Below are 23,828 nucleotides of genomic sequence, written 5' to 3' on the forward strand. Positions count from 1 at the left end.
CTTGTTATTTATCTAACAACATGACATCATAACAACATAACATCATAACATCATGGCATTGTACTAACCATTTCAAGGATTTAGGGATTTAACTCTGCTAAAAAAAAAAACAGAAAAAACAAAAACAAAAGCAAAAACAAAAGAGAAAAGAAAAAAAAAGCTCTTTTTGTTAGTTTATGCAAAGTTAAATCCCGAAAGTCCTTGAAAACATTTCATACATTACATTGCATCGCATAACAGGTATTCTAAAGGATCAGTGTTCTCACGATTTTCCAATCAAACAGATTCCAGCAGATTCAAACAGATTGAACAATGGCTCTCGAACAAGCTGTCAAAGATCTCCAGGCCCAGAATGCTCAATTCCAGGAAATGATGCTGAGCTTATCTAAGGGGCAGGAAGAACTGAAAGCTCTTTTGATGGAGAAGAAGAAGGACCAGAAGCCTGTGGGTTACATCAACCCGGGGAGAAGGCTTAAGGGACAGGTTACAGGAGTCAAGATTAGAATTCCGAAGGATTCAGAAGAAGAGACCGAGAATGATTCGGAAGATGAGAATCCTAATCTCGTCAATTCTGAGGACGACGATGAAGATTATGAACATGAACAGTACTCTCCGAAGGATGATAAGTACAAGTTGCTGGAAGAACGTATGCTAGCTATGGAGGGGCAGAAAGTGCCCGGTCTGGATTTCGAAAACTTGGGTCTGGTCTCTGATGTGGTCATTCCCCGCAAATTCAAGGTTCCCATTTTCACTAAGTATGATGGTGCCTCTTGTCCTCAGATGCATCTAAGGGCTTATGTGAGAAAGATTCAGCCGCACACTACTGATAAGAAACTGTGGATCCATTTCTTCCAAGAGAGTCTGTCTGGCACACAGTTAGAGTGGTATTATCAGCTTGAGAGCTCTAACATCCGCACATGGACTGATTTAGCAACAGCTTTCTACAAGCACTACCAGTATAATTCTGAGTTAGCGCCTACTCGGCTACAGCTACAAAATATGACTATGGGCTCTAAAGAAAGTTTCAAAGAATATGCTCAAAAGTGGAGAGATTTGGCTGGCAGAGTCAAACCCCCTATAACTGATCGAGAGTTAGTGGACATGTTCATGGGTACACTGACTGGCCCATTCTACAGCCATCTACTGGGAAGTTCCTCGTCAGGTTTCACTGAACTTATCTTGACAGGTGAACGGGTTGAAAGCGGCATTCGAAGTGGAAAGATACAGGCAGCTACTTCTGCAAGCACCAAAAAGTCCTATCAGGGAAAGAATGAATCAAATGCTGTGTACAGTGAGAGGAAGCATAACAAGAAGAATCGTGACCATACTGTTGGGGCAGTTACAATTGCCGCACCGCCATCTCAGAACTTCCAACACAGACAAGACAGGCCGAGAAGACAGTTTACCAAGATCAATATGACTTTAACCCAAGCACTGCAGAGTATGTTAAAGGCCAATTTGATTACCCTCAGAGGCCCTCCTGCAAATCCCAACACTACTTCTCCTCGTTATAATCCCAACGCCAGGTGTGCCTATCACTCCGATAGCCCCGGGCATGATACGAATGATTGCTGGTTGTTGAAGAACAAGATTCAGGATATGATCGACGCTGGAGAAATTGAATTTGATCCTCCGGCGACCCCCAATGTCCTCACAGCACCTATGCCTAATCATGACCAGAATGTTAATGTTGTGGACGACAATTCTCACGTTACTGACGTTGCTGATTTAGCATCTCCTCTCCTGATCGTTAAGAAGAATTTATTGCAAGCTGGTTTATTTCCAGGTTGTGCTGAAGATTGCGATCTCTGTGTACTCCGACCCAATGATTGTTTGAAGTTGAAGAACGGCATTCAACGGCTGATGGATGATCGTACAATTCTATTTGAAAGGGTTCCTAAGGTGGACAACTCTATTGAAGAGGTATCTGTGATTGCTAGGTCCAAAGCTCCAGTGAAGATTACCGCTACTAGAGTGCCTGTGAAGATTACCGCTGAGCCCAAAGTGGCTCCCCTGATTATTACCGCACCTGGCCCCGTGCCATATTCCTCCAGCAAAGCTATTCCGTGGAACTATGGAGGCGACGTTTACATCCATGGCATAAAGCAAGTTGGTAGTTCTGCTAATCCTAATGATATTGTGGGGACTAGTAAAGTTACTCGAAGTGGAAGGATCTACTCCCCAGAAATCTCACCTCCCGCTCCCGAAATTCGAGGAAAAAGACCAGTCAATCCTCCTCAGTCAGAGACATCGGTCGAAGTTACTTCTGAAGATGTTGCCAAACAGGAAATGGAAGAGATGCTGAAAATCATCCGTAAGAGCGATTTTGATGTAGTGGAACAATTGGGGCATACTCCGTCTAAAATCTCAATGTTGTCCTTGTTGTTATCCTCTGAATCCCATGCCAATGCATTGATGAAATTCTTGAAGACCGCTCATGTGCCTCAAGAAACATCTGTCGATCAATTCGAACATTATGTTGCTAATTTGACTGTTGACAATGGCCTAGGCTTTTCCGATGCTGACCTGACGCCAGCAGGAAAGAATCACAATAAAGCTCTGCATATCTCCATCGAGTGTGAGGGGATCACCCTGGCTCACGTGTTGATCGACAACGGCTCTTCCTTGAATGTGCTCCCGAAAGCTGTACTCGATAAATTTGACTACAAAGGCATTGAACTGAAACCTAGTGATGTTGTGGTGCGTGCTTACGATGGTGCGAAGAGTGTTGTCTATGGTGAAGTGGTTCTCCCTATCAAGATAGGACCTCAAGTCTTCAACACTACCTTTCACGTGATGGACATTCGTCCCGCCTACTCCTGCTTGTTGGGGCGCCCTTGGATCCATGGGGCAGGTGCGGTAGCTTCGTCGCTTCATCAAAAGCTGAAGTATCCAATAGCAGGCATGGTCGTCACTGTATGTGGAGAAGAAGAGTATATTGTCAGTAGTGTGCAAGCCTTCAAATACGTCGAGATGGATGGTGAATTCTTTGAGACTCCTTCTCAGTCATTTGAAGTAGTTCCTCCGCCCATTCCTGTCCTTAAGCCAACTCCCCTTGTGCCCAAGGTTGTTCGTGCTCCCCCTGTCATGATCTCTCTGAAAGATGCTCAAGCCGCGGTTGAAAGTGGTGATCGTATTGGTTGGGGTCGACTGATTAATGTACCGTACAAGTCTGATAAAGCTGGCCTGGGGTTTAACTCTGGAAAGATAGTCAAAAATCAGATTAATGCTATGGAAGATGCTGATAGTGATTGCGACTTGGATAGCTGGATTTTCCCAACAATTGGTGACGGACTCAACAATTGGAAGGCTGAAGACATTATCCCGATTTCCTTTAGTCAGGAGTAATTGTTGTTGTTTATTTTAGAGTTGCAAATTTTAATTTTCTTTTACAATTAAACTTCTTAAGGCATCGTGTCTATGCCCGGGGCACGATAGCTAATTTGTTAAGGGTTTTTGTCATTTTCATAAGCATATTTATATTCAATAAATCAATGGACGTTTTGCATTCAAATATTGCGCTCTTTGTCTTTCCTATCATCTTTCAAACAAGCTATGTTTTCTTACACACACACACGTAACGAATTGCAGATCCCTATCCACTATGGATCCTGTTGATAATAGTTCTACTACTGTTCATTATGACTTTGAAAATCCGATCTACCGAGCCGAAGATGGAAGTGAGGAAGATTGTGAAGTACCTGAAGAACTTGCCAGACTGTTACTGCAAGAAGAAAGGACTATACAGCCGCATGAGGAGTCAGTTGAGACTGTAAATCTGGGTACCGAGGTGGACAAGAAAGAAGTCAAAATAGGAGCAGGCTTGGAAAGCAGTGTCAAAGGAAGATTGATCCAGATGCTACATGACTATGTGGAGATTTTTGCTTGGTCTTACGAAGACATGCCAGGGCTGGATACCGATATAGTGGTGCATCGTTTGCCGATGAAGGAAGATTGTCGTCCTGTTAAGCAAAAGGTTCGTCGCATGCGTCCTGAAATGTCCGAGAAAATCAAAGCCGAGGTGATGAAACAATTTGACGCTGGTTTTCTGGCTGTTACTTCTTATCCTCAATGGGTTGCTAATGTGGTACCAGTGCTAAAGAAGGATGGTAAGGTGCGAATGTGTGTGGATTACAGAGATTTGAATAGAGCGAGTCCCAAAGATGATTTTCCACTGCCACATATTGATGTTCTGGTAGACAACACCGCTCAACACAAGGTATTCTCCTTCATGGATGGATTCTCGGGTTATAACCAGATCAAAATGGCACCTGAGGACATGGAGAAGACTACGTTTGTGACGCAATGGGGCACCTTCTGTATATAAAGTAATGCCGTTTGGTTTAAAGAACGCAGGAGCAACGTACCAGCGTGCTATGGTGGTTTTGTTCCATGACATGATCCATCATGAAATAGAAGTATATGTGGACGATATGATAGCCAGGTCTCATACTGAAGAAGAACATCTCGATCATTTATACAAACTGTTTAAGAGGCTGAAGAAATACAAGTTGAGATTGAACCCGAACAAATGCACCTTTGGAGTAAGATCTGGTAAACTCTTGGGCTTTATTGTCAGTGGTAAAGGTATTGAGGTCGACCCAGCCAAGGTGAGAGCTATTCAAGAGATGCCAGTTCCCCGTACGGATAAAGAAGTCAGAGGTTTCTTGGGACGTTTGAATTACATTGCCCGATTTATTTCCCATTTGACCGCTACTTGCAAACCCATCTTCAAGTTACTGAGAAAAAATCAAGAGATGATATGGAATGATGAATGTCAAGAAGCTTTTGACAAAATCAAGATGTACCTCCAAGAACCTCCGATTCTGGTACCACCAGTTGAGGGAAGACCTCTAATCATGTATTTGACCGTTTTAGAAAACTCAATGGGGTGCGCGTTGGGGCAACATGACGAGTCTGGTCGAAAAGAGCATGCCATATACTACCTTAGCAAAAAGTTTACCGACTGTGAAACAAGATACTCACTGCTCGAGAAAACTTGCTGTGCTTTGGCCTGGGCTGCTCGCCGACTAAGACAGTATATGTTGAATCACACCACTTTGTTGATTTCTAAGATGGATCCTATCAAATACATATTTGAGAAACCCGCCCTCTCCGGAAGAATAGCAAGATGGCAGATGATTTTAACAGAGTATGATATCCAGTATACCACCCAAAAAGCAATCAAAGGAAGCGTGCTAGCTGATCATTTGGCTCATCAGGCCGTGAATGATTATCAGTCTATGAATTTGAGTTCCCAGATGAGGATGTCATGCTTGTTACTGATTATGAAGAACCTGGACCGAATGAAGGACCCGAAGTGGGATCCCGATGGACTATGGTTTTTGATGGATCGTCTAACGCATTGGGCAACGATATTGGCGTCGTGATCATTTCCCCCAAGGGTGGCCATACGCCTTTCACCGCTAGACTATGTTTTGAGTGTACCAACAATATGGCTGAGTATGAAGCATGTATTTTGGGACTCAGAGCTGCTATAGACCTGAGAATCAAGTTTTTGAGGGTGTATGGAGACTCAGCCTTAGTAATCAGTCAGGTCAAAGGAGAATGGGACACTAAACATCCGAACCTCATCCCCTATCGAGAGCAGGTGTTGACATTAATCCCATACTTTGAAGAGATCACATTCGAACATATTCCCCGAGAGGAGAACCAGTTGGCAGACGCATTGGCTACCATGTCATCTATGTTCAGAGTCAGATGGGACAATGAAGCTCCCCGGATTACCATTGAACGACTAGACGAACCAGCATATTGTTATGAACTTAACGCTGATGAAGTAGAAGAGAAGCCTTGGTTCCACGAGATAAAAAGATATTTAGAAGCTCAGGAATACCCTGAAGGGACATCCATCAATGACAGGAAATTTCTGAGGAAGTTCTCCGCTAAATTCTTTTTGAGTAATGGAATATTGTACAAACGTAACCATGATTCGACTTTGCTTCGTTGTGTGGATAGAAAGGAATCAGAGAAGATTATGGAAGACATGCACGACGGTATCTTTGGGACTCATTCTAGTGGACATACAATGGCCAAGAAGATTCTGAGGTCAGGGTATTATTGGTCTACCATGGAAACTGATTGCCACCATCACTCCAGAACTTGTCATAAGTGCCAGATCTATGCGGATAAAGTACATGTGCCTCCTGCTCCATTAAACGTGTTGACCGCGCCGTGGCCCTTTGCAATGTGGGGCATTGATATGATTGGCGAGATTAAACCTACCGCCTCTAATGGACATCGTTTCATCCTTGTTGCTATTGATTACTTCACAAAGTGGGTGGAGGCAGCCTCATTTGCTTCTGTTACTAAGAATGTGGTGGCACGATTCATCAAGAACAGCCTCATCTGCCGATACGGCGTCCCTGAGAGAATTATCACTGACAATGGCACTAATTTGAACAACAAGATGATTACTGAACTCTGCACGCAGTTCAAAATAAAACACCATAACTCTTCTCCGTACCGGCCAAAGATGAACGGCGCTGTAGAAGCGGCTAATAAGAATATTAAGAAGATTATACAAAAGATGACGGTAACATACAAAGACTGGCATGAGATGTTACCATTTGCTCTTCATGGTTATCGTACTTCCGTGCGAACTTCGACAGGGACAACTCCTTTCTCTTTAGTCTACGGAATGGAAGCCGTTTTACCAGTGGAAGTTCAGATTCCCTCTCTAAGGATCATGAAAGAGGCGGGCTTAGACGAGGACGAATGGATTCAGACTCGACTCGATCAGATAAATTTGATGGATGAGAAGAGACTTGCGGCTGTATGTCACGGGCAGATATATCAGAAGCGCATGACCAGGGCATTCAACAAAAAGGTCAAGAGACAAGTGTATCAAATTGGCGACTTGGTAATCAAACGCATCATCCTACCACAAACTGACCCCAGAGGCAAATGGACTCCCACATACGAAGGGCCATTTGTAGTTAAGAAGGTATTCTCAGGTGGAGCCATGATACTCGCTACAATGGATGGTGAAGACTTCCCACATCCCGTGAACGCGGACATAGTTAAAAAATACTACGCATAAAAGAGACCCGCTAGATCGACGTATCTAGGCAAAAGTAAGGGCATCCCGGCGAACCAAAAGGGTTCGGGCAAAAATTAGGGATATATAAAAAAAATGTACACCCGGCAAGTCGAAAACCTGAAAAGGCGGCTTGGGCAAAAAAGGGTATCCTGGTGGACTGAAAACCTGAAAAGGCGGTCCAGGCAAAAATTAGGGATTAAAGCGTATGACTATGTCCCGTTCTCAGTCAACTTTCATCCAAGTTCGAGGGACTGACCAAGCCAATCACTTCTATCCGACAGCAAGGGATGAGATGCTCGAAGACATAATGACAGTAGTAGGCTTAAAATCAATAGGACTTCTTCCACATAGCTTTCTCTTTGTTTTCGACAATTTCCTCTTACTAGGATTTCTGTCTCCTTGTACACAAATTGCCTGTTTATAGGCCTCCTTTCAAAATCAATACAACCCTCTTTCAAAAAAAAGATGCTTTTGTTTTTACTTTTCTGTTTTGGTTGCGTAAATGTCCATTGATTTAATTTGAATTAATATGTGCATTTGAATATGACTGATGTTTACCAAAATACATGCATAGAATAGCAATAGCAATTACTACCCGACTTCAGGATCAAGGAAAAGGTCTAATCATGCTTCCAATGAATCCGCTACCAATTCTCTTCCCCAGCAAGCCTGTTTTTTTTTTTTCCTCAGAAAATGGCAGTATCCCCAGGCACAGCCAGTTACTCCCCAACAGAGGTCGGCGTCACCAGACAGATTGATCATCTCATCCATCCCCAGCCAGGCTCTGTTGAGTATTTCCACCATCAGACAGAAATCAAGCATCCCCATCCGAGAAAGGGTCATCGACACAAATGTCTCAAATCAGTAGATGGGGATTTATTTTCCCCAGTAGAGTCCCCAAGCAGAACTTCTCATACGCATAACTCACTCATTACATCCTTTCACAGCATACGCATGCATACAACATTCACATTTATTTTAGCATAACACGAAACATCTCATGCATCATGACATAGCATGAAGCTAACTTTTTCTTTGCAGGTTAATTATCCTCCTGATATAGTCAAAGTAGAAGGTTCATTCAGACAGACACCTTTATCAATCACATTCAAGATTCAGATACATATTTCAAATACAGTTCATGGGAACATTCATTCTGACAACACTTCGATATCCTCCTAACGATGGCATCTCTAAGCCCATCCCAGACATTTATTGCAAGTACAACATATACAGGTTATCAGATACAGCCTAACGTACGGTTCATTCTGATTCAGCCCAACATATGACTTCTTCAGCAACTCCAATGCGGTCTAACGTACGACCCATTTGGACCTTCAAATCCTCGGATACTGCCTAGCGTACGGTACGTTCAGGGGTGTAGTCTAGCGTACGACTACTTTCTTCTTCGGATACAGCCTAACGTACGGCTCATTCTGCAACTCAGATACGATCTAGCGTACGATCCATTCTGAACTCCAGCAACTCCAACGCGGTCTAACGTACGACCCGTTTGGATCTTACAACCCTCAGATGCTACCTAACGTACGGTACATTTCTGAAGTGTAGTCTGGCGTACGACTACCGCTTTCATCATCAGATGCGGCCTAACAGACGACTCATTCTGCGACGGTCTAACGTACGACCCGTTCGGATGTCCATCCCCTCAGATGCTACCTAACATACGGTACATTTCTGAAGCGTAGTCTAACGTACGACTACCCCTTTCGTCATCAGATTCAGCCTAACGTACGGCTCATTCTGCAACTCAGATACGATCTAGCGTATGGTCCATTCTGACCCTTTATCCCCAACAGCATATGACACACTCCGACTCCCCAGCAAAGTCGGCAGCCTAATGGATGACTCATTATACGGTCTAACGTACGACCCAGTGTGGCACCCATGTCTTCAAATTGGCCTAATATACGGCGCGATCTGAAGCTTTCGTCATCAAACCTCCCGGATGGCACCTTTAAGCCCATCTCCATCAAGACCAACTGTCGATTCTCAAGTGCAAATTTTTGGGGCATTCTAGTGTTCAATAATCTTCCACCTCCAGACCACGAATGGCGTACACACCATTCTAACTCTCTCGGTCCAAGAATATTGAACAGGGGCAGCTGTCATACCCTAAAATTTGCCCATTAATATTTCAAGACATTTTGCAAGGCATTCCGACTCATATATAACACTGATCTTGAAGAAACAAAGGCCCAACTCACGGATGGCCCAATCCAGAAAATGGCCCAAACTGGCCTGTTCGCTACGCGCTCGCCTAGCGAAGCTGACAGACAACAAAAATTTCGGGCTTCATTCTGAGCCCAAAAAAAAAAAAAAAAAAAAAAAAAACGAGAAACGAAAAAAAAAAAAAAGAGAATTTTTTTTTTAATTAATTAATTAATTAAATAATTAAATAATTAATTAAATAATTAAATAATTAAAATAAATAAATAAATAAAATATAACAAATTATTTTGGACTTGGGTCTCCCTCATTCCAAGCCCATTACCCACGAAATTAGTCTATAAATACTGAAGTTTCAGTAGGGGGAGTGACACTTGGAGTTACACTGGGAAAAAAAAAGAGGAGGAGAACAGAGAAGAACGAATAGAAGTTTTGGCATAGGAACCCTGCCTACCCGGAGAATTCAGAGTAAAGAAACCCTGAAGGCAGCCCATCTGCACCAAAGCCATCGCCGTCCAATTCCCGCTGCCTAACTTATTCCGATACTACAAGTGGTCAATCCCTTCAACCTTGAGTTGGCAAACAGGTTTGCGTATCTCTATTGTTTATACTTTCAATTGGCCATATCTACATATATAATGCATCATGATTAAATGTTGATATATAATTTGCTTTCGTATGGGAATTTAAATATGCCTGAATACCCTGAATGTTTGATCATGTTATTCCTGTGATAAAATGCCATAAAATTCAAAGTTCCTAACGTGGGGCTGTTTTCAAATTCAAAATCCGTGGCCGCTCGCTAGCACCTCGCTAGGCGAGCCTGGGGCGAGTATTCGCCTGGCCTTCGCTAGGCGAGGCAGAGGCGAACAAGACAGTAGCTGACTTTTCTATTCTGTTTTTTTTATGTTTTATCATAGCCATGCATTATTCATCCTATCCTATTTATTGTTGTGATATTTCTCCGGTGTAATCTTCGATTGCACCCTGATTTGGTGTTCTGACATGTTTCTTTTTTTTGAGTTTCGTAAAGGTTCACATATCCCAGGAAAAGGTTATTGGCTAGGTATTCCACTTTATTTGTGGGATACCCTTGTGGAGTTTCACCCTAAATTAATTTTAATGTATTAATTTTTTAATATTATTTTTAATAATTTTAATGTGGAGTTTCATCCTAATTATATAATTAATTGTAAAACTTTGCCTTTGAATAAGTGATCTTGGACCTCTCTTTGTTGCCTTACGATTACGATATTACGGTCATGTCCCGCGAACGTGGGGATACCCTTAGCAAAGACCCTTCGGTCAAATCATCATAAAATAAATTATAGTCCCTCGGATGTTGCCTTCGAATATACAACTTTGTCCCTCGATGACCCTCCGATGTTGCCTACGGTTAAAAGATGATAGTCCCTTCGAATGCTAAGATATCCTCGTAACTGTTGCCTTCAATGACCTATCGATGACCCTACGATGACCCTTAAACATCCAAAGGATAAAACTACTTATTTCTCAATAATAAGGACAGTTTTACCCTCATAAGGATAGGAAATGCTCATAAAGACCTTGGGTCGGTATAACTCTTAATTGTTGGCTCACAATCTAAAAACAATTTTCACACCTCACACCTTTCAAAATATCTTTAGAAAATCACCACTTGGTATATATTCATACTAGAATCATTATCGAGTTATATTTTTCTAAACAATTTCCAAAACTAAACGAGATAACTACTTTGTATATATTCATACAAGAATCATTACAAAGTTAAATTCTCTTTCCAAAAACAATTTTCCAAACAATTCACAAACACTTTTTTTTCAGACAAAAATAATATAAGTGATCGAGCAATTAAGAGCCCATGGATAACCATGGATACAAAGGGTGCTAACACCTTCCCTTTGTATAATGTACCTCCCGAACCCAAAATCTAAATTAAGGTTTTTCCTGTTCTTTTCCACCTTTCCTTATTGGATAAAAGAAAAGTCGGTGGCGACTCTTGCTAACCGCGACATTGCGATTAAAACCACAAAAAAGTCCAGTTCACCGTATGACAGTCATACCCCAAAATTCGCCCTCCCTTTTTACTTTTCGTCTACCCTTATCCATGTCTCATTCATACTCATCATTCATTCATGATTAACATTTGCTAACAAGTATCATAGGTTCAAGGCTTGCGGCTAATGAAAATCAGGGTGTTGGCTTGAAGATTGTGGTATTACTCATCATGTGGAGTGAAACCCTAATTGCTTGTCTCTTTGGGGGCTTGACTTTTGAAGTCAATATCAGGACATTCATCTGGGCATCCCAACCTTAATTCTTGGCTTTTCTCCTAGAAGATCTTGTGTTTGATCTTCTGTGCATGGACTTGGCTACTAAACCATGGTACATGGCTTGTTTTGATTGGTTCCACTCATGCCTGTCTTCATATTTCATTGCATATTGATCTAATCTCATTTGATCTAGGTCACACGTCATCCGTGGTTTCTCATGATCATTGGTGTGAAACCCTAATTCATGAAAGGGGTTTGATTGGTCATTTTGACTTGCATCATGCCATCACTCATTAGGATCATCTGTTAATTGAGTTCACACATTCATTTGTGTGTTGCCTCAATGGGTTCATGGCCTTGTTGTTCAAGTTTTCACTTTATTCATTCAAGTTTCATGCATTGATTTCAAATTCATAAGGCATTCCTAGTCCCTTGGGTCATGTTTCATTGACTCAAGTTCCCATTTGATTCATAGATTTGTTATTCATGTTTTTTACAGTCCATTGATTTCAAGATCTTGTTACATTCAGAGTTCATAATTCATTCAAGAACATGGTACATTCAAGATCTTTAATTCAAAGTGGTTTAGACATTCCTTTTGGAGGGAAAATGATAATTTGAAAATGGTTGTGTTTTGATCATAAATAAATTTTCTCATTCAAAAAAAGGCTTGCATTTTATTCGTACATATCACATTACAAATGTCCAAACAAAAAGATTATAAAATTTATTTTTTGACCTATAGTTGACTTTGATCAACTGTTGACTTTTAGGTCAACCAATTGATCAAAGTCAACTCATCAAATCCATAAACCTAATCCCAGTTTCCATTTTGTTCTTCATGCTTTCATACTTGTTTTCAACTTCATGGACAAATTTCTTCACTTGTAAGTAACCATTTTTTTCTTCATGTTTCATTCCAAACATCCTGATAGTATGACCCATTTTCCAAGCCTAAGTAAGCCTTGCACATCACTAGGTCAGCCCTGCATTTAAAACATCATCAATGCATCATTTAGCATCAAAATCAAGCCAAACATAACCAAATTCATAGCATTCACATCACATACTAAACATCCTAAACCAAACATCTTTTGCATTGCGTTTAATAAGAAGTGTAGTATCAACATTTTAATAAAGTATTAAGATCCAATTCCATAGTAGCCTTAATAGGATTCTAACACCAAACAATCAACCGTTAACTAACAATTATCATCAATGTGCACTGACATAAACCACACCAGAAAACCATAACAGAAAATAATTCACATAGCTAACTATCTCCAATAGAAATCAACTTTAACAAGTAACTATTAACGGAACAAACAATTGTCGTAGTAGGTTTAACAGAGTTTCATCTAATAAGGAAAATGTCATCAATAATAGCTTTAACAGGAATTCCACTTTAACAAGTTTCATGTAACTAAATCAAAACCTAACATCTGCACAAGTCCAGTTCAAACAGCTTTACAATCATTTCATCCATAGCAGTTCAAAACAAATCAACCAATAATCATTAACAGGTAGCAATGCATGAATTTAATTGAGTTTCATTTGAACAACTGAAAACTAACCTAGCAGGGAAGCTAACAAGTTTTTTTTCCAGCTGACTACATATAAGAAGAACCTGAGGCCTCAACTTTATTCTGCTGAAGAATACTGTGAAAAATCCCATCTCCATGGTGAACAGAAACAAATGGTACTTTATAACCTGAAAGATTGCGTTGTGGGAGCCCTTGTGAATTCTGTTGATCATCTTGGAACTGTTGCATACAAGTTAACTGACCTTCTCGAGCAACACACATTGGATGTCTCAGCTATTGATTTGAAGGTCTCTACGGTAAATCAGAAACTTCTTACATGCTAAGTTTATACGGATGGAGAAGGTCTTCGGCAACAACAATTGTTGGCTTTCATTCCCATATATCATAAGCAATATATTCTACAAACCCTATCAATAAAAAGGTACATTTCAGTCCACACATACAAATTAATGAAGTATAGATTCAAATCCAACACCAAGTCCTAGCATCCACATGACAGCAAAAACCAGCACCAAATCATAACAGTTAAGCAACGAAACATTAGCCACGGTCCTGCAGGAGATCACTCGAGACATAACATTCTCACTTAACTTCATCAAAGCCAAAAGAATTTTAAACTGCTAACCGTTAACAACCTATAACCAACTTCGCCTTACAAGTTTGATAGCGGAAATAATCATGTCCAACAATGTGCAATATCCTGCAGCCACAATCTACAAGTCACAACCCAAAAAGAGTTAACATATATGAATACAGCATCACAGTCTAACAAGCTAACTTCACATTCACATCTCAAAGCATTCATTAACCAACCAGTAGTGCATTTTTAACTAACTTCAACTGATTTAACACTAATTGTTGCAATCAACAAATTAACATAACAAAATTTAACTAACCCTCATAACTAACAGAAGATTAGAATGCATTTCACTAAAATTTCATTTCAATTTAAGTTTCTAACAGAATGTTAATTTCTAACTAACAAGTGAATTTCAATTTCATCTCATTTGAGTTTCTAACAGAATCCTACTGCTATAAATACACACACTCGTTTCAGTTCATTCTTCTTCATACAATAGATTTTTGGATTCATTTTCTTCTTCAGAGACACTCCCTCGTTATTCCCGTGATTTTTCCTCTCCACCTTTCACAGCCCTCACCACATGCTCTGAACCACCATAACTGTTAGAGCTTCGGCATCAGAAGCTCTAATCAGTTGAGCTTCAACCTCAATCTCTCCACCCTTTTCTCACATAAAAACACAACACCAACGCAAAAAAGGTAGCAGAGAGATCAAGAAGAAGAAACAGAGAAAGGAGAAGAGATTCAATACCTGTTTACGTCGTAATTCGGTTAGTTTTCTCAAACCGCTTCGATTTCGCTTCTTTCTTTGCACGCATAACTCAGTTTAATCGCGACCTGGCTTCATTTGCTTTTCCAATTTCGTGTGCCCAAGGAGGAATCGTGGATGGTGGATCGACATGAGCGAATGCATCAAAGACACTTTCCTCCAACCGCGTGTCCGTTCCAATGGAGCTCTTCCAAGGTGAATCGAGAGGTGAAAACATGATGAATGTGTGGATTCTTCTTCCGCCATGGTCGAATTTGAGATGAAGACGTCTTGAACATGAAGTTTATTGTGTTTGTTCATCGATTCATTGATCACATCTAGGATTTGAGACCCTCATGAACAAAGAGCACAACCAAGAATTGATTCAAGAATGATTATAAGCATCATATATGAGTCCCAATGATCTCTACATGTTATATTGGTCAAATTTTCTTCAAGAGTTTGAAGGTGATTTGCCTTGGAAACCCTAGTTTGATTGGGTATCTTGAGTAACTTCTCCAACAATCTATCTCCCCAGTTGATCAAATTTCTCAAGGGACATTTCAAATATCATCATCTTATGCATATATGATCTACCATGAGCCAATAAAGTCAAGGGATTTGGAAGTTAGCAAGTTAGTTGATGCATTTGAAAAGGCTTTCAAGTTGGCTGACATTGACCCTCAAAGAACAGTAAGAGAAATATTTCTTCCCTCATTAATACAAATGAGAACACTTACATTGTTCTTATTCTTTAGACATGTTATTGTGACAAATAATATTTTATTTTCTTTCTATTTTTTGCTCTCTTCGGTTGTTCTTCGATGACAGTATCCGCTATTTAATGACAGCGAAACGTTTGGGCCTCCATACGGTTGCGGTAAGTAGTCCCACCCAGTTAGTTATGACAACTGAACAAATAGTATTTGCATTTTAGTTATGACAACTGAACAAATAGTATTTGCATTTTGTTTGAGCACTTCAATTTAAGTATTATAATTAGTGTTCCACTTTAGAGTTTTCCACATACATAGTTTGTATTTGATTTGTTTTCCACTTTTGAACATCAATTATTTTCCAAAGGAATGATATATTGAAAGAAACAGATTTATTTGGAGGATGATCAAATGACTCTGTGCTTCTATACATAGGTTACAATTGAAACGACAGTAAAAGCATAACTTATATTTGTTTGTGGTGTCTTAAGTATAGTATAGTGGCCATGGCACCTAAGTAATTGTTATATTTTTTTGTATGATTGATCTTGTATTTCGCTTAACCCCTTTCCATCTATATCTATGAAGTGTCAATTGAAACAAGTGTCGGTTATCTTATGTTGTTCAATTTTTGGTCTTTTTTTAATGCAACGATGTACATAAAAATAACAGTGATATTGCAAAGACGAGGTTTGAAATAAAGGCATAGTAAATAGGAAACGATTATATTCATAATGTAACAACGAATATAGTAACTTCTAAAAGTTACTGTAAATTAAACTATCCTCTACTAATATCAATATCTGAAAAACAATCCAACAAGGATCAACCTATTAATGAATACTTCTTTCCTGTGAAAGCTTGAAATTCTTTGGTTTTTGTCTTCTTCTTAGGTGACTCTTGACTTTCATTTTTTAGAGAAACATTAGCTGCATTTCCTTTTGACCCAAAAACAAGCTTTCCAGAAGAACTCTTGGTCTTATTTTCAATTTCTTGTTGCTGCTGCTTTAGAATTGGAGTCGCCGGTTTTCCATCCAAACGCCGTCCCGAACCACAGAACGGAATCACTTCAGGAGTCTTTGTTAAGGAATCACTATGAAAGGAAAACATGTATATCCAATTTGGTAAGGATACCGTCCCTTCGTCAGCTGTGAATTCTAAAACTCCGCAGTGAGTAGTTTTATCAGCAGAAGGATTTCTCAGTTCAAATAACATTGGATATTCTATGTTCATACGAGTTGCAAGATTTTAACAAGAATATGAATATGAATTTAAGATAGGAAAAATATTCAAATCGTTGAAACTTGAGTTACGAATATAAAGTTACCGAGGCATTCTAGAGCCGAAGCATGCATGATAACCGAAAGAAAAGAGAATTTGCATTAGCTATTGAAATTATCACAATAATTGATGATTGATACAAAAGAATAAAATGTAACCAAGTAAGATGTTAGTGCACATACTTTTATCACCACATTCCAAAATTGGTTGCAAAAAATCAGAAAAGAAAGAATCAGTATTATTGAATATTTTACAAAGATGATCTATGCTTATATTTGAAAACCATCTGATGACATACCCTATCGAGATATGAGACCGAAAAACAACGGTAAGAATGCTAAAAATTTGCATTCTGCCGCAGATTCCTCCTATGTCCATAAAAAATCTCATTGCACGGATGATCATTCTGCTGTAGATTCCTTGTATGCCCATAAAAAAACCCCATTGCACTGATGATCATTCTGCCGCAGATTCCTCGTATGCCCATAAAAAACCCCATTGCACTGATGATCATTCTGCTGCAGATTCCTCCTATGCCCATAAAAAACCTCATTCCACTGATGATCTAGATGATCATTCTGCTGCAGATTCCTCTCATACTCATGAATATCCTCATTCAACCAATTTAGATGCTCATTCCGCCGCAGATTCCTCCTATGTCCATAAAAAACCCCATTACGCTGATGATCATTCTGCTGCAGATTCCTCCTATGCCCATAAAAAACCCCATTCCACTGATGATCTAGATGATCATTCTGCTGCAGATTCCTCTCGTACTCATGAATATCCTCGTTCAACCGATATAGATGATTATTCTGCCGCAGATTCCTCGTATGCCCGTAAAAAACCTCATTGCGCTGATGATCATTCTGCTGCAAATTCCTCCTATGCCCATAAAAAACTCCATTCCACTGATGATCTAGATGATCATTCTGCTGCAGATGCCTCTCATACTCATGAATATCCTCGTTCAACCGATTTAGATGATCATTCTGCTGCAGATTTCTCGGATACCGATGAATATCCTCAGCTAACTGATCTAGATCCTCATAAAAATCCTCATCCGATTGATCATCATCATATTCATATGAGTGATTACTTATTAGATCTTCAGACAAATTATTTTCAGGGGAAACATTATTCACCTCTTGCAAATCCTCATTCAACTGATTTTCATCATAATTCTACAAGAAAAAAACAGATAATGCAAGCACATTAATAACCATAATAAGCAACAAAGAACTGAGCACTAACATATATATTCTGAATCAAGAACATACAAACTTTAAAACAAAAAAGACAAATAGCATACCATATTGAGCTGAGAATAGATGATAATCGATTAACTGCAAAAGGAAAACAAAAACAATTATAAGCAACATAAAATAACTAGCAATAATCAAGTTTCATATATAGAACATTATCATCGCACTAACCTTGGAATTAGAAAAAACCAACTAGTATTGTTAAGCGAAGAAAGTCCAGTGCTTTGAAGAAAATTTCTAGTTTCAGAAACAAATAGTGGTTTGAGAATAAGGTTTTAACTAGTTTATATAATGGCACGTGAGAGGTTCAAAAGGAATCCTAATTTTATGCCTTAAAATTGTTAAATTTGTTATTCTTAGATTTATCTTATTTATTCATGGATTTAATTTACTTTTTTAGATTTATTAAATAACTAATGTATCTGATATAATAATAGGTCATATATATTTATTATTTAATAAATTTAAAAAATAAATTATAAATTATAAATAAAATCAAAGAGAATATTAAAAAATAAATTTAAGAAAAGAAGTGATATATTAATAATATAAATTAATTTTATACCATTAATGTGTATACCACCAAGTTTAAAATTTTAAATTATTTATATGATATATTAGAATGATAAATTTTTACGATGTCACTAAATCTAAAATATAAATATTTTATTTTATCTAAAATATAAAAGTTCTTAAATAATTTAATATCTAAATAAAGTTTAGCAATTTTTTATATTTATTTTTTAATTATTTAATAAAAACTAATATTTCTGCCTCTAACTACTAGAAAAATCTAAACATCTTTCTTCAAAAATATATTTTATAGGTCCCTTCAATTAGTTAATAAAATTAATTTAAATATTAAAATATTATTTCCTCAATGTACTATTAAAAATATATATATAATGTATTTTAAATTCAATATTAATGTTTAAATTAATTGATTTTAATTATTATTTTATTAATGGAATATTATTGTTTTATTTATTTTAATTTTATATATTTTATAAATATAATCTATAACATTATACTTTTCAATAGAACGCTAAATTTTATAATAAAAACATTAAATATTTATATATTAAATTTGACATTGATTATGCTCCCAATTAAAAGATATAAAACTTTTCCATTAATCAAATCAAAATATAAAATAATACCTCTTTGACAGATCGTTTTCTAATTTTCTTTTATAAATATTTAATTTGATGAAAATTTAAAAGGTTAGTTGTTCATTTAATAACATTAAATTCATTAATAAATTAAAGATTAGTTGCCGTAAATTTTTTTTAAATAATAATACTAAAATAATAATTTTTTTCATAAAAATTTCTCAAATGCTCATCTTTTAAATAAAAAATATTCTTGCTCACGACTCCAATCAATTAGATTGGCGTCCACAATTAACATTTTAGAAGGTAAATTAGGCTCATTGACGCCTTCCTTAGACAAGTCAATCCAATTGACGCATATTTTTTGTTCTTCAAAAAGAACGCTAATTTATCTGACGCTTCTCTTGTTTGCTTTTTAATTGACGCATATTTTTTGTATAAATTGAGGTGTGATGAGAATCATTTTTTTCACACATTTTCTTTATTTGTTTTAACATGAGTAGTAAAAGACATGAACATGTTTTTTATTCGAGAACTAAGTCTCTGATGATGAAGATGTGTTACTTATGACAACTGAATAGTATTTGCATTTTGTTTGAGCACTTCAATTTAAGTATTATAATTAGTGTTCCACTTTAGAGTTTTCCACATACATGGTTTGTATTTGATTTGTTATCCACTTTTGAACATCAATTATTTTCCAAAGGAATGATATATTGAAAGAAACAGATTTATTTGGAGGATGATCAAATGACTCTGTGCTTCTATACATAGGTTACAATTGAAACGACAGTAAAAGCTTATTTTGTATGATTGATCTTGTATTTCGCTTAACCCCTTTGCATCTATATCTATGAAGTGAAGTGTGAATTAAAACACAGATCTATAGTGTCAATTATCTTATGTTCTTCAATTTTTGGTTTTTTCTTAATGCAACGTAGAATAGAATGGAGGCAATGTAATAAAAATAACATAGTAAATCAAACAAGACTGGCAATAGGAAATAACTATAATCATATCTAACAACGAATAAAGCAATGGATATTGAAGAGTAACTTCTAAAAGTTTATGTAAATTAAACTGTTCTATCAATATCTGAAAAACAATCCAACAGGGATCAACCTATTAATGAATACTTCTTTCCTGTGAAAGCTTGAAATTCTTTGGTTTTTGTCTTCTTCTTAGGTGACTCTTGACTTTCATTTTTTAGAGAAACATTAGCTGCATTTCCTTTTGACCCAAAAACAACCTTTCCAGAACTCTTGGTTTTATTTTCAGTTTCTTGTTGTTGCTGCTTTAGAATTGGAGTCGAACTTGCTTCAACTGACTGTGTCGCCGGTTTTCCATCCAAACGCCGTCCCAAACCACTGAACGGAATCACATCAGGAGTCTTTGTTTCTGCCTCTTCTTCAACTGAAATGCAGAATATATATATAGTCAAAATCTTCACTTGAAAACAGACAGAATATTTAAGCATGTTCCAAAAGATAATAAAAGAATCCAAACCTTGTGGAGATTCCTTATCAGACAAATCAGATGGCAAATTCTTCTCAGGTTCTTTGTAATCAAGAGGTGGGGCAAAATCAACCTCACAGTCTGTTTCAATTATAGAAATAGCGGGACAAGGTTTCGTTTCAACCACATCAATGTAATACTTTTTGTTGTTATACGGAATCATTATAGTGCGGCCAGTTGTTAAACACGAGTAACTCCTCAACGAAGTTTCTAACCTGAAAATGATCACGGAAAAGAAACAAAATATTAGTTTTATCGACACAAATATGATACTTAAGAAACACGTAACTAGATAGGATATTATTCAATTATCATTCATACATTGCTTTTGGATTTGTGATATCTAGAAAATCTTTGGAGTGAGGCTGCAGTTTCACAAACTTTCCTTTGACAAGACTTGTGTTTTTCAGAGATACAATGTCTCCATTCTGTAAGAGCATATCTTCCATCATCTGAAAATTACAACATAAAAACATCACATCTTATGTAAATAAAAACGGTTCCTCAGTAAACTATGAAAGGAAAATATGTATACCCAATTTGGTAAGGACACCGTCCCTTCGTCAGCTGTGAATTCTAAAACTCCGCAGTGAGTAGTTATTTCAGCAGAAGGATTTCTCAGTTCAAATAACATTGGATATTCTATGTTCATACGAGCTGCAAGATTTTAACAAGAATATGAGTATGAATTTAGGAGAGGAAAAATAATCAAATCGTTGAAATTTGAGTAATATAAACTTACCGAGGCGTTCTAGAGCTGAAGCAGGCATGATAACTGAAAGAAAAGAGAATCTGCGTTAGCTATCGAAATTATCACAATGATTGATGATTGATACAAAAGAATAAAATGTAACCAAGTAAGATGTTAGTGCACATACTTTTATCACCACATTCCAGAATTGGCTGCAAAAAATCAGAAAAGAAAGAATCAGTATTATTGAATATTTTACAAAGATGATCTATGCTTATATTTGAAAAGCATCTGATGACACACCCTATCGAGAGATGAGACCGAAAAACAACGGTAAGAATGCTCAAAAATTGCATTCTGCTGCAGATTCCTCCTATGCCCATAAAGAACCCCATTCCACTGATGATCTAGATGATCATTCTGCTGCATATGCCTCTCATACTCATGAATATCCTCGTTCAACCGATTTAGATGATCATTCTGCTGCAGATTCCTCGGATACGGATGAATATCCTCAGCTAACTGATCTAGATCCTCATAAAAATCCTCATCCGACTGATCATCATCATATTCATATGAGTGATTACTTATTTGATCTTCAGACAAATTATTTTCAGGTGAAACATTATTCACCTCTTGCAAACCCTCATTCAACTGATTTTCATCAGAATTCTACAAGAAAAAAACAGTTAATGCAAGCACGGTAATAACCATAATAAGCAACAAAGAACTCAGCGTTAACATATATATTCTGAATTAAGAACATACAAACTAAAATAAAAAAGACAAATAACATACCATATTGAGCTGAGAATAGACGATAATCGATTAACTGCAAAAGGAAAACAAAAACAACTATAAACAACATAAAATAACTAGCAATAATCAAGTTTCATATATAGAACGTTATCATCGCACTAACCTTGGAATATAAAAAAAATACCGAGTATTGTTTAGCGAAGAAAGTCCAGTGTTTTGAAGAAAAATTCTAGTCTCAAAAACAAATAGTGGTTTGAGAATAAGGTTTTTACTAGTTTATATAATGGCATGTGAGAGGTTCAAAGGAATCCTAATAATAAGCTGATGTCGTAAAAGTCTTAAATTTGTTATTCTCAATAATATAATTATTTTAAAAGATTTAATTATTTCCTTCAATCTTATTTATTTATGGATATAATTTATTTTTTTAGATTTAATTATTTTAGAATAATTAATAATTATATATCTGATATATTGAACATTATCATCGCACTAACCTTGGAATAAAAAAAAAACACCGAGTATTGTTTAGCGAAGAAAGTGCTTTGAAGAAAATTTCTAGTCTCAAAAATAAATAGTGGTTTGAGAATAAGGTTTTTACTAGTTTATATAATGGCATGTGAGAGGTTCAAAGGAATCCTAATAATAAGCTGATGCCGTAAAAGTCTTAAATTTGTTATTCTCAATAATATAATTATTTCAAAAGATTTAATTATTCCCTTCAATCTTATTTATTTATGGATATAATTTATTTTTTTAGATTTAGTTATTTTAGAATAATTAATAATTATATATCTGATAAATTATTCAATGAATTTAAAAACATTGTTTCTTATAAATAGAATTCAACAACAATAAATATAAAAAACGGTGATGCGGTAATAATATAAATTAATTTTACAATATCAATTTATATACCGTCAAATCAAATTGAAAAATTTAAAATACTTATATGATATATCAAAATACCATATTCTTATAAGTATATTTTTATTAAATCAAAATATAAATATCATATTTTATCTAAAATATAAAAATTCTTAAATAATTTTAAAGTAATTTAATGTTATTTAGTAATTTTTTATATTTATTTTTTAATTATTTAATGGAAATTAATATTTCTACCTCTAACTACTAGAAAAATCTAAACTTCTTTCTCCAAAAATATATTTTATAAGTCCCTTCAATTAGTTAATAAAATTAATTTAAATATTAAAATATTATTTCCTTAATACACTATTAAGATTTTTTTTTTACTCAACTCATAATTTTCTTATGAAACATATATGTTATATATTAAATTTGACGTGACCCAATTAAAAAATATAAAAATTTTCAAAATGAATCAAATCAAAATATAAAATAATATCATTTTGACAGATTGGTTTCTAGAATATTTCTATTGATGAAATTTTGTAAGGTTTATTAAAATTAAATTAAACGTAATTTTTTTTAAATAATTATATTTTTTCAATGATAATATTAAAATAATTATTTTTTTCAAAATTTTCTCAAATATTCATATTTTAAATTAAAAAAATCTTGCTTAGAACTCTAGCCAATTAAATTGGCATTTCCATTTAACATTTTAAAAGGTGAATTGGCACCTCTACTAAGGCAAACCAATCCAACTTTCACACACTATTTGTTCTTCAAAAAGAGCGTCAATCCATCAAATATTATATTTTAATAATATCATTTTTGAATAAATTAAGGTGTGATGAGAACTATTTTTTTCACACCTCTTCTGAAATGACTAAAGGGGTTGCCATGATTTCCTATTATTGTTCACGGCACGCCTAAAGTCACAGAAGCCATTGTAAGTGTGGGAGTTTGGAAGAACTACCGTCCTCTCTGAGTGCTCGTACTCAATGTTGTGCAAAATTAATGTGGTGCATCAGAAGATCCTTATTAGCTTCACCATATTCCCAGCAATTTTGAGACAATCAGGATGTCAGGAAGTCAGGACCTTTCCCACTAAACACTAAGCCCAACCCCAGTTGGCACTTCTGAGAAACCTACTATACCGTTTAACCAAAAGCCTGACCACGCATCAAAATCTTGCATAAGTAATCTTTCATCATATATAATT

General features: G+C 36.4%; 3 protein-coding genes across 4 annotated transcripts in view; all 3 read right to left on the bottom strand.

The window, feature by feature from the left end:
- LOC127105056 (uncharacterized) overlaps positions 1 to 14,550 on the bottom strand; it is a 100,613-nt gene extending 86,063 nt beyond the window's left edge. For both annotated transcript variants that reach the window (XM_051042221.1, XM_051042224.1), the window contains exon 1: positions 14,401 to 14,550. The gene's annotated coding sequence lies outside the window, so the exon portion shown is untranslated. The remainder of the gene's footprint in view (positions 1 to 14,400) is intronic.
- Positions 1 to 21,965, bottom strand: part of LOC127105055 (uncharacterized) — a 37,368-nt gene extending 15,403 nt beyond the window's left edge. Inside the window, exons 1-8 of the mRNA XM_051042220.1 lie at positions 21,900 to 21,965; positions 21,776 to 21,809; positions 21,281 to 21,649; positions 21,165 to 21,189; positions 21,029 to 21,061; positions 20,822 to 20,943; positions 20,608 to 20,738; positions 20,278 to 20,501 (exon numbers count right to left, since the gene is read on the bottom strand). Of these exons, the coding sequence (XP_050898177.1) occupies positions 20,278 to 20,501; positions 20,608 to 20,738; positions 20,822 to 20,943; positions 21,029 to 21,061; positions 21,165 to 21,189; positions 21,281 to 21,649; positions 21,776 to 21,778 (907 nt within the window). The 5' untranslated portion in view covers positions 21,779 to 21,809; positions 21,900 to 21,965. The remainder of the gene's footprint in view (positions 1 to 20,277; positions 20,502 to 20,607; positions 20,739 to 20,821; positions 20,944 to 21,028; positions 21,062 to 21,164; positions 21,190 to 21,280; positions 21,650 to 21,775; positions 21,810 to 21,899) is intronic.
- On the bottom strand, positions 16,502 to 17,906 carry LOC127105059 (uncharacterized). The gene is made up of 3 exons (XM_051042227.1): positions 17,831 to 17,906; positions 17,707 to 17,740; positions 16,502 to 17,578 (listed from the first exon to the last, which is right to left on the bottom strand). Exons 2-3 carry the CDS (start codon positions 17,707 to 17,709, stop codon positions 16,796 to 16,798), a joined length of 786 nt encoding a protein of 261 aa, XP_050898184.1. The 5' UTR covers positions 17,710 to 17,740; positions 17,831 to 17,906; the 3' UTR covers positions 16,502 to 16,795.
- Positions 21,966 to 23,828: the final 1,863 nt, after the last annotated feature.

This window comes from Lathyrus oleraceus, chromosome 7 (assembly GCF_024323335.1).
Source record: "Lathyrus oleraceus cultivar Zhongwan6 chromosome 7, CAAS_Psat_ZW6_1.0, whole genome shotgun sequence".
NCBI classification, from domain to species: domain Eukaryota; kingdom Viridiplantae; phylum Streptophyta; class Magnoliopsida; order Fabales; family Fabaceae; genus Lathyrus; species Lathyrus oleraceus.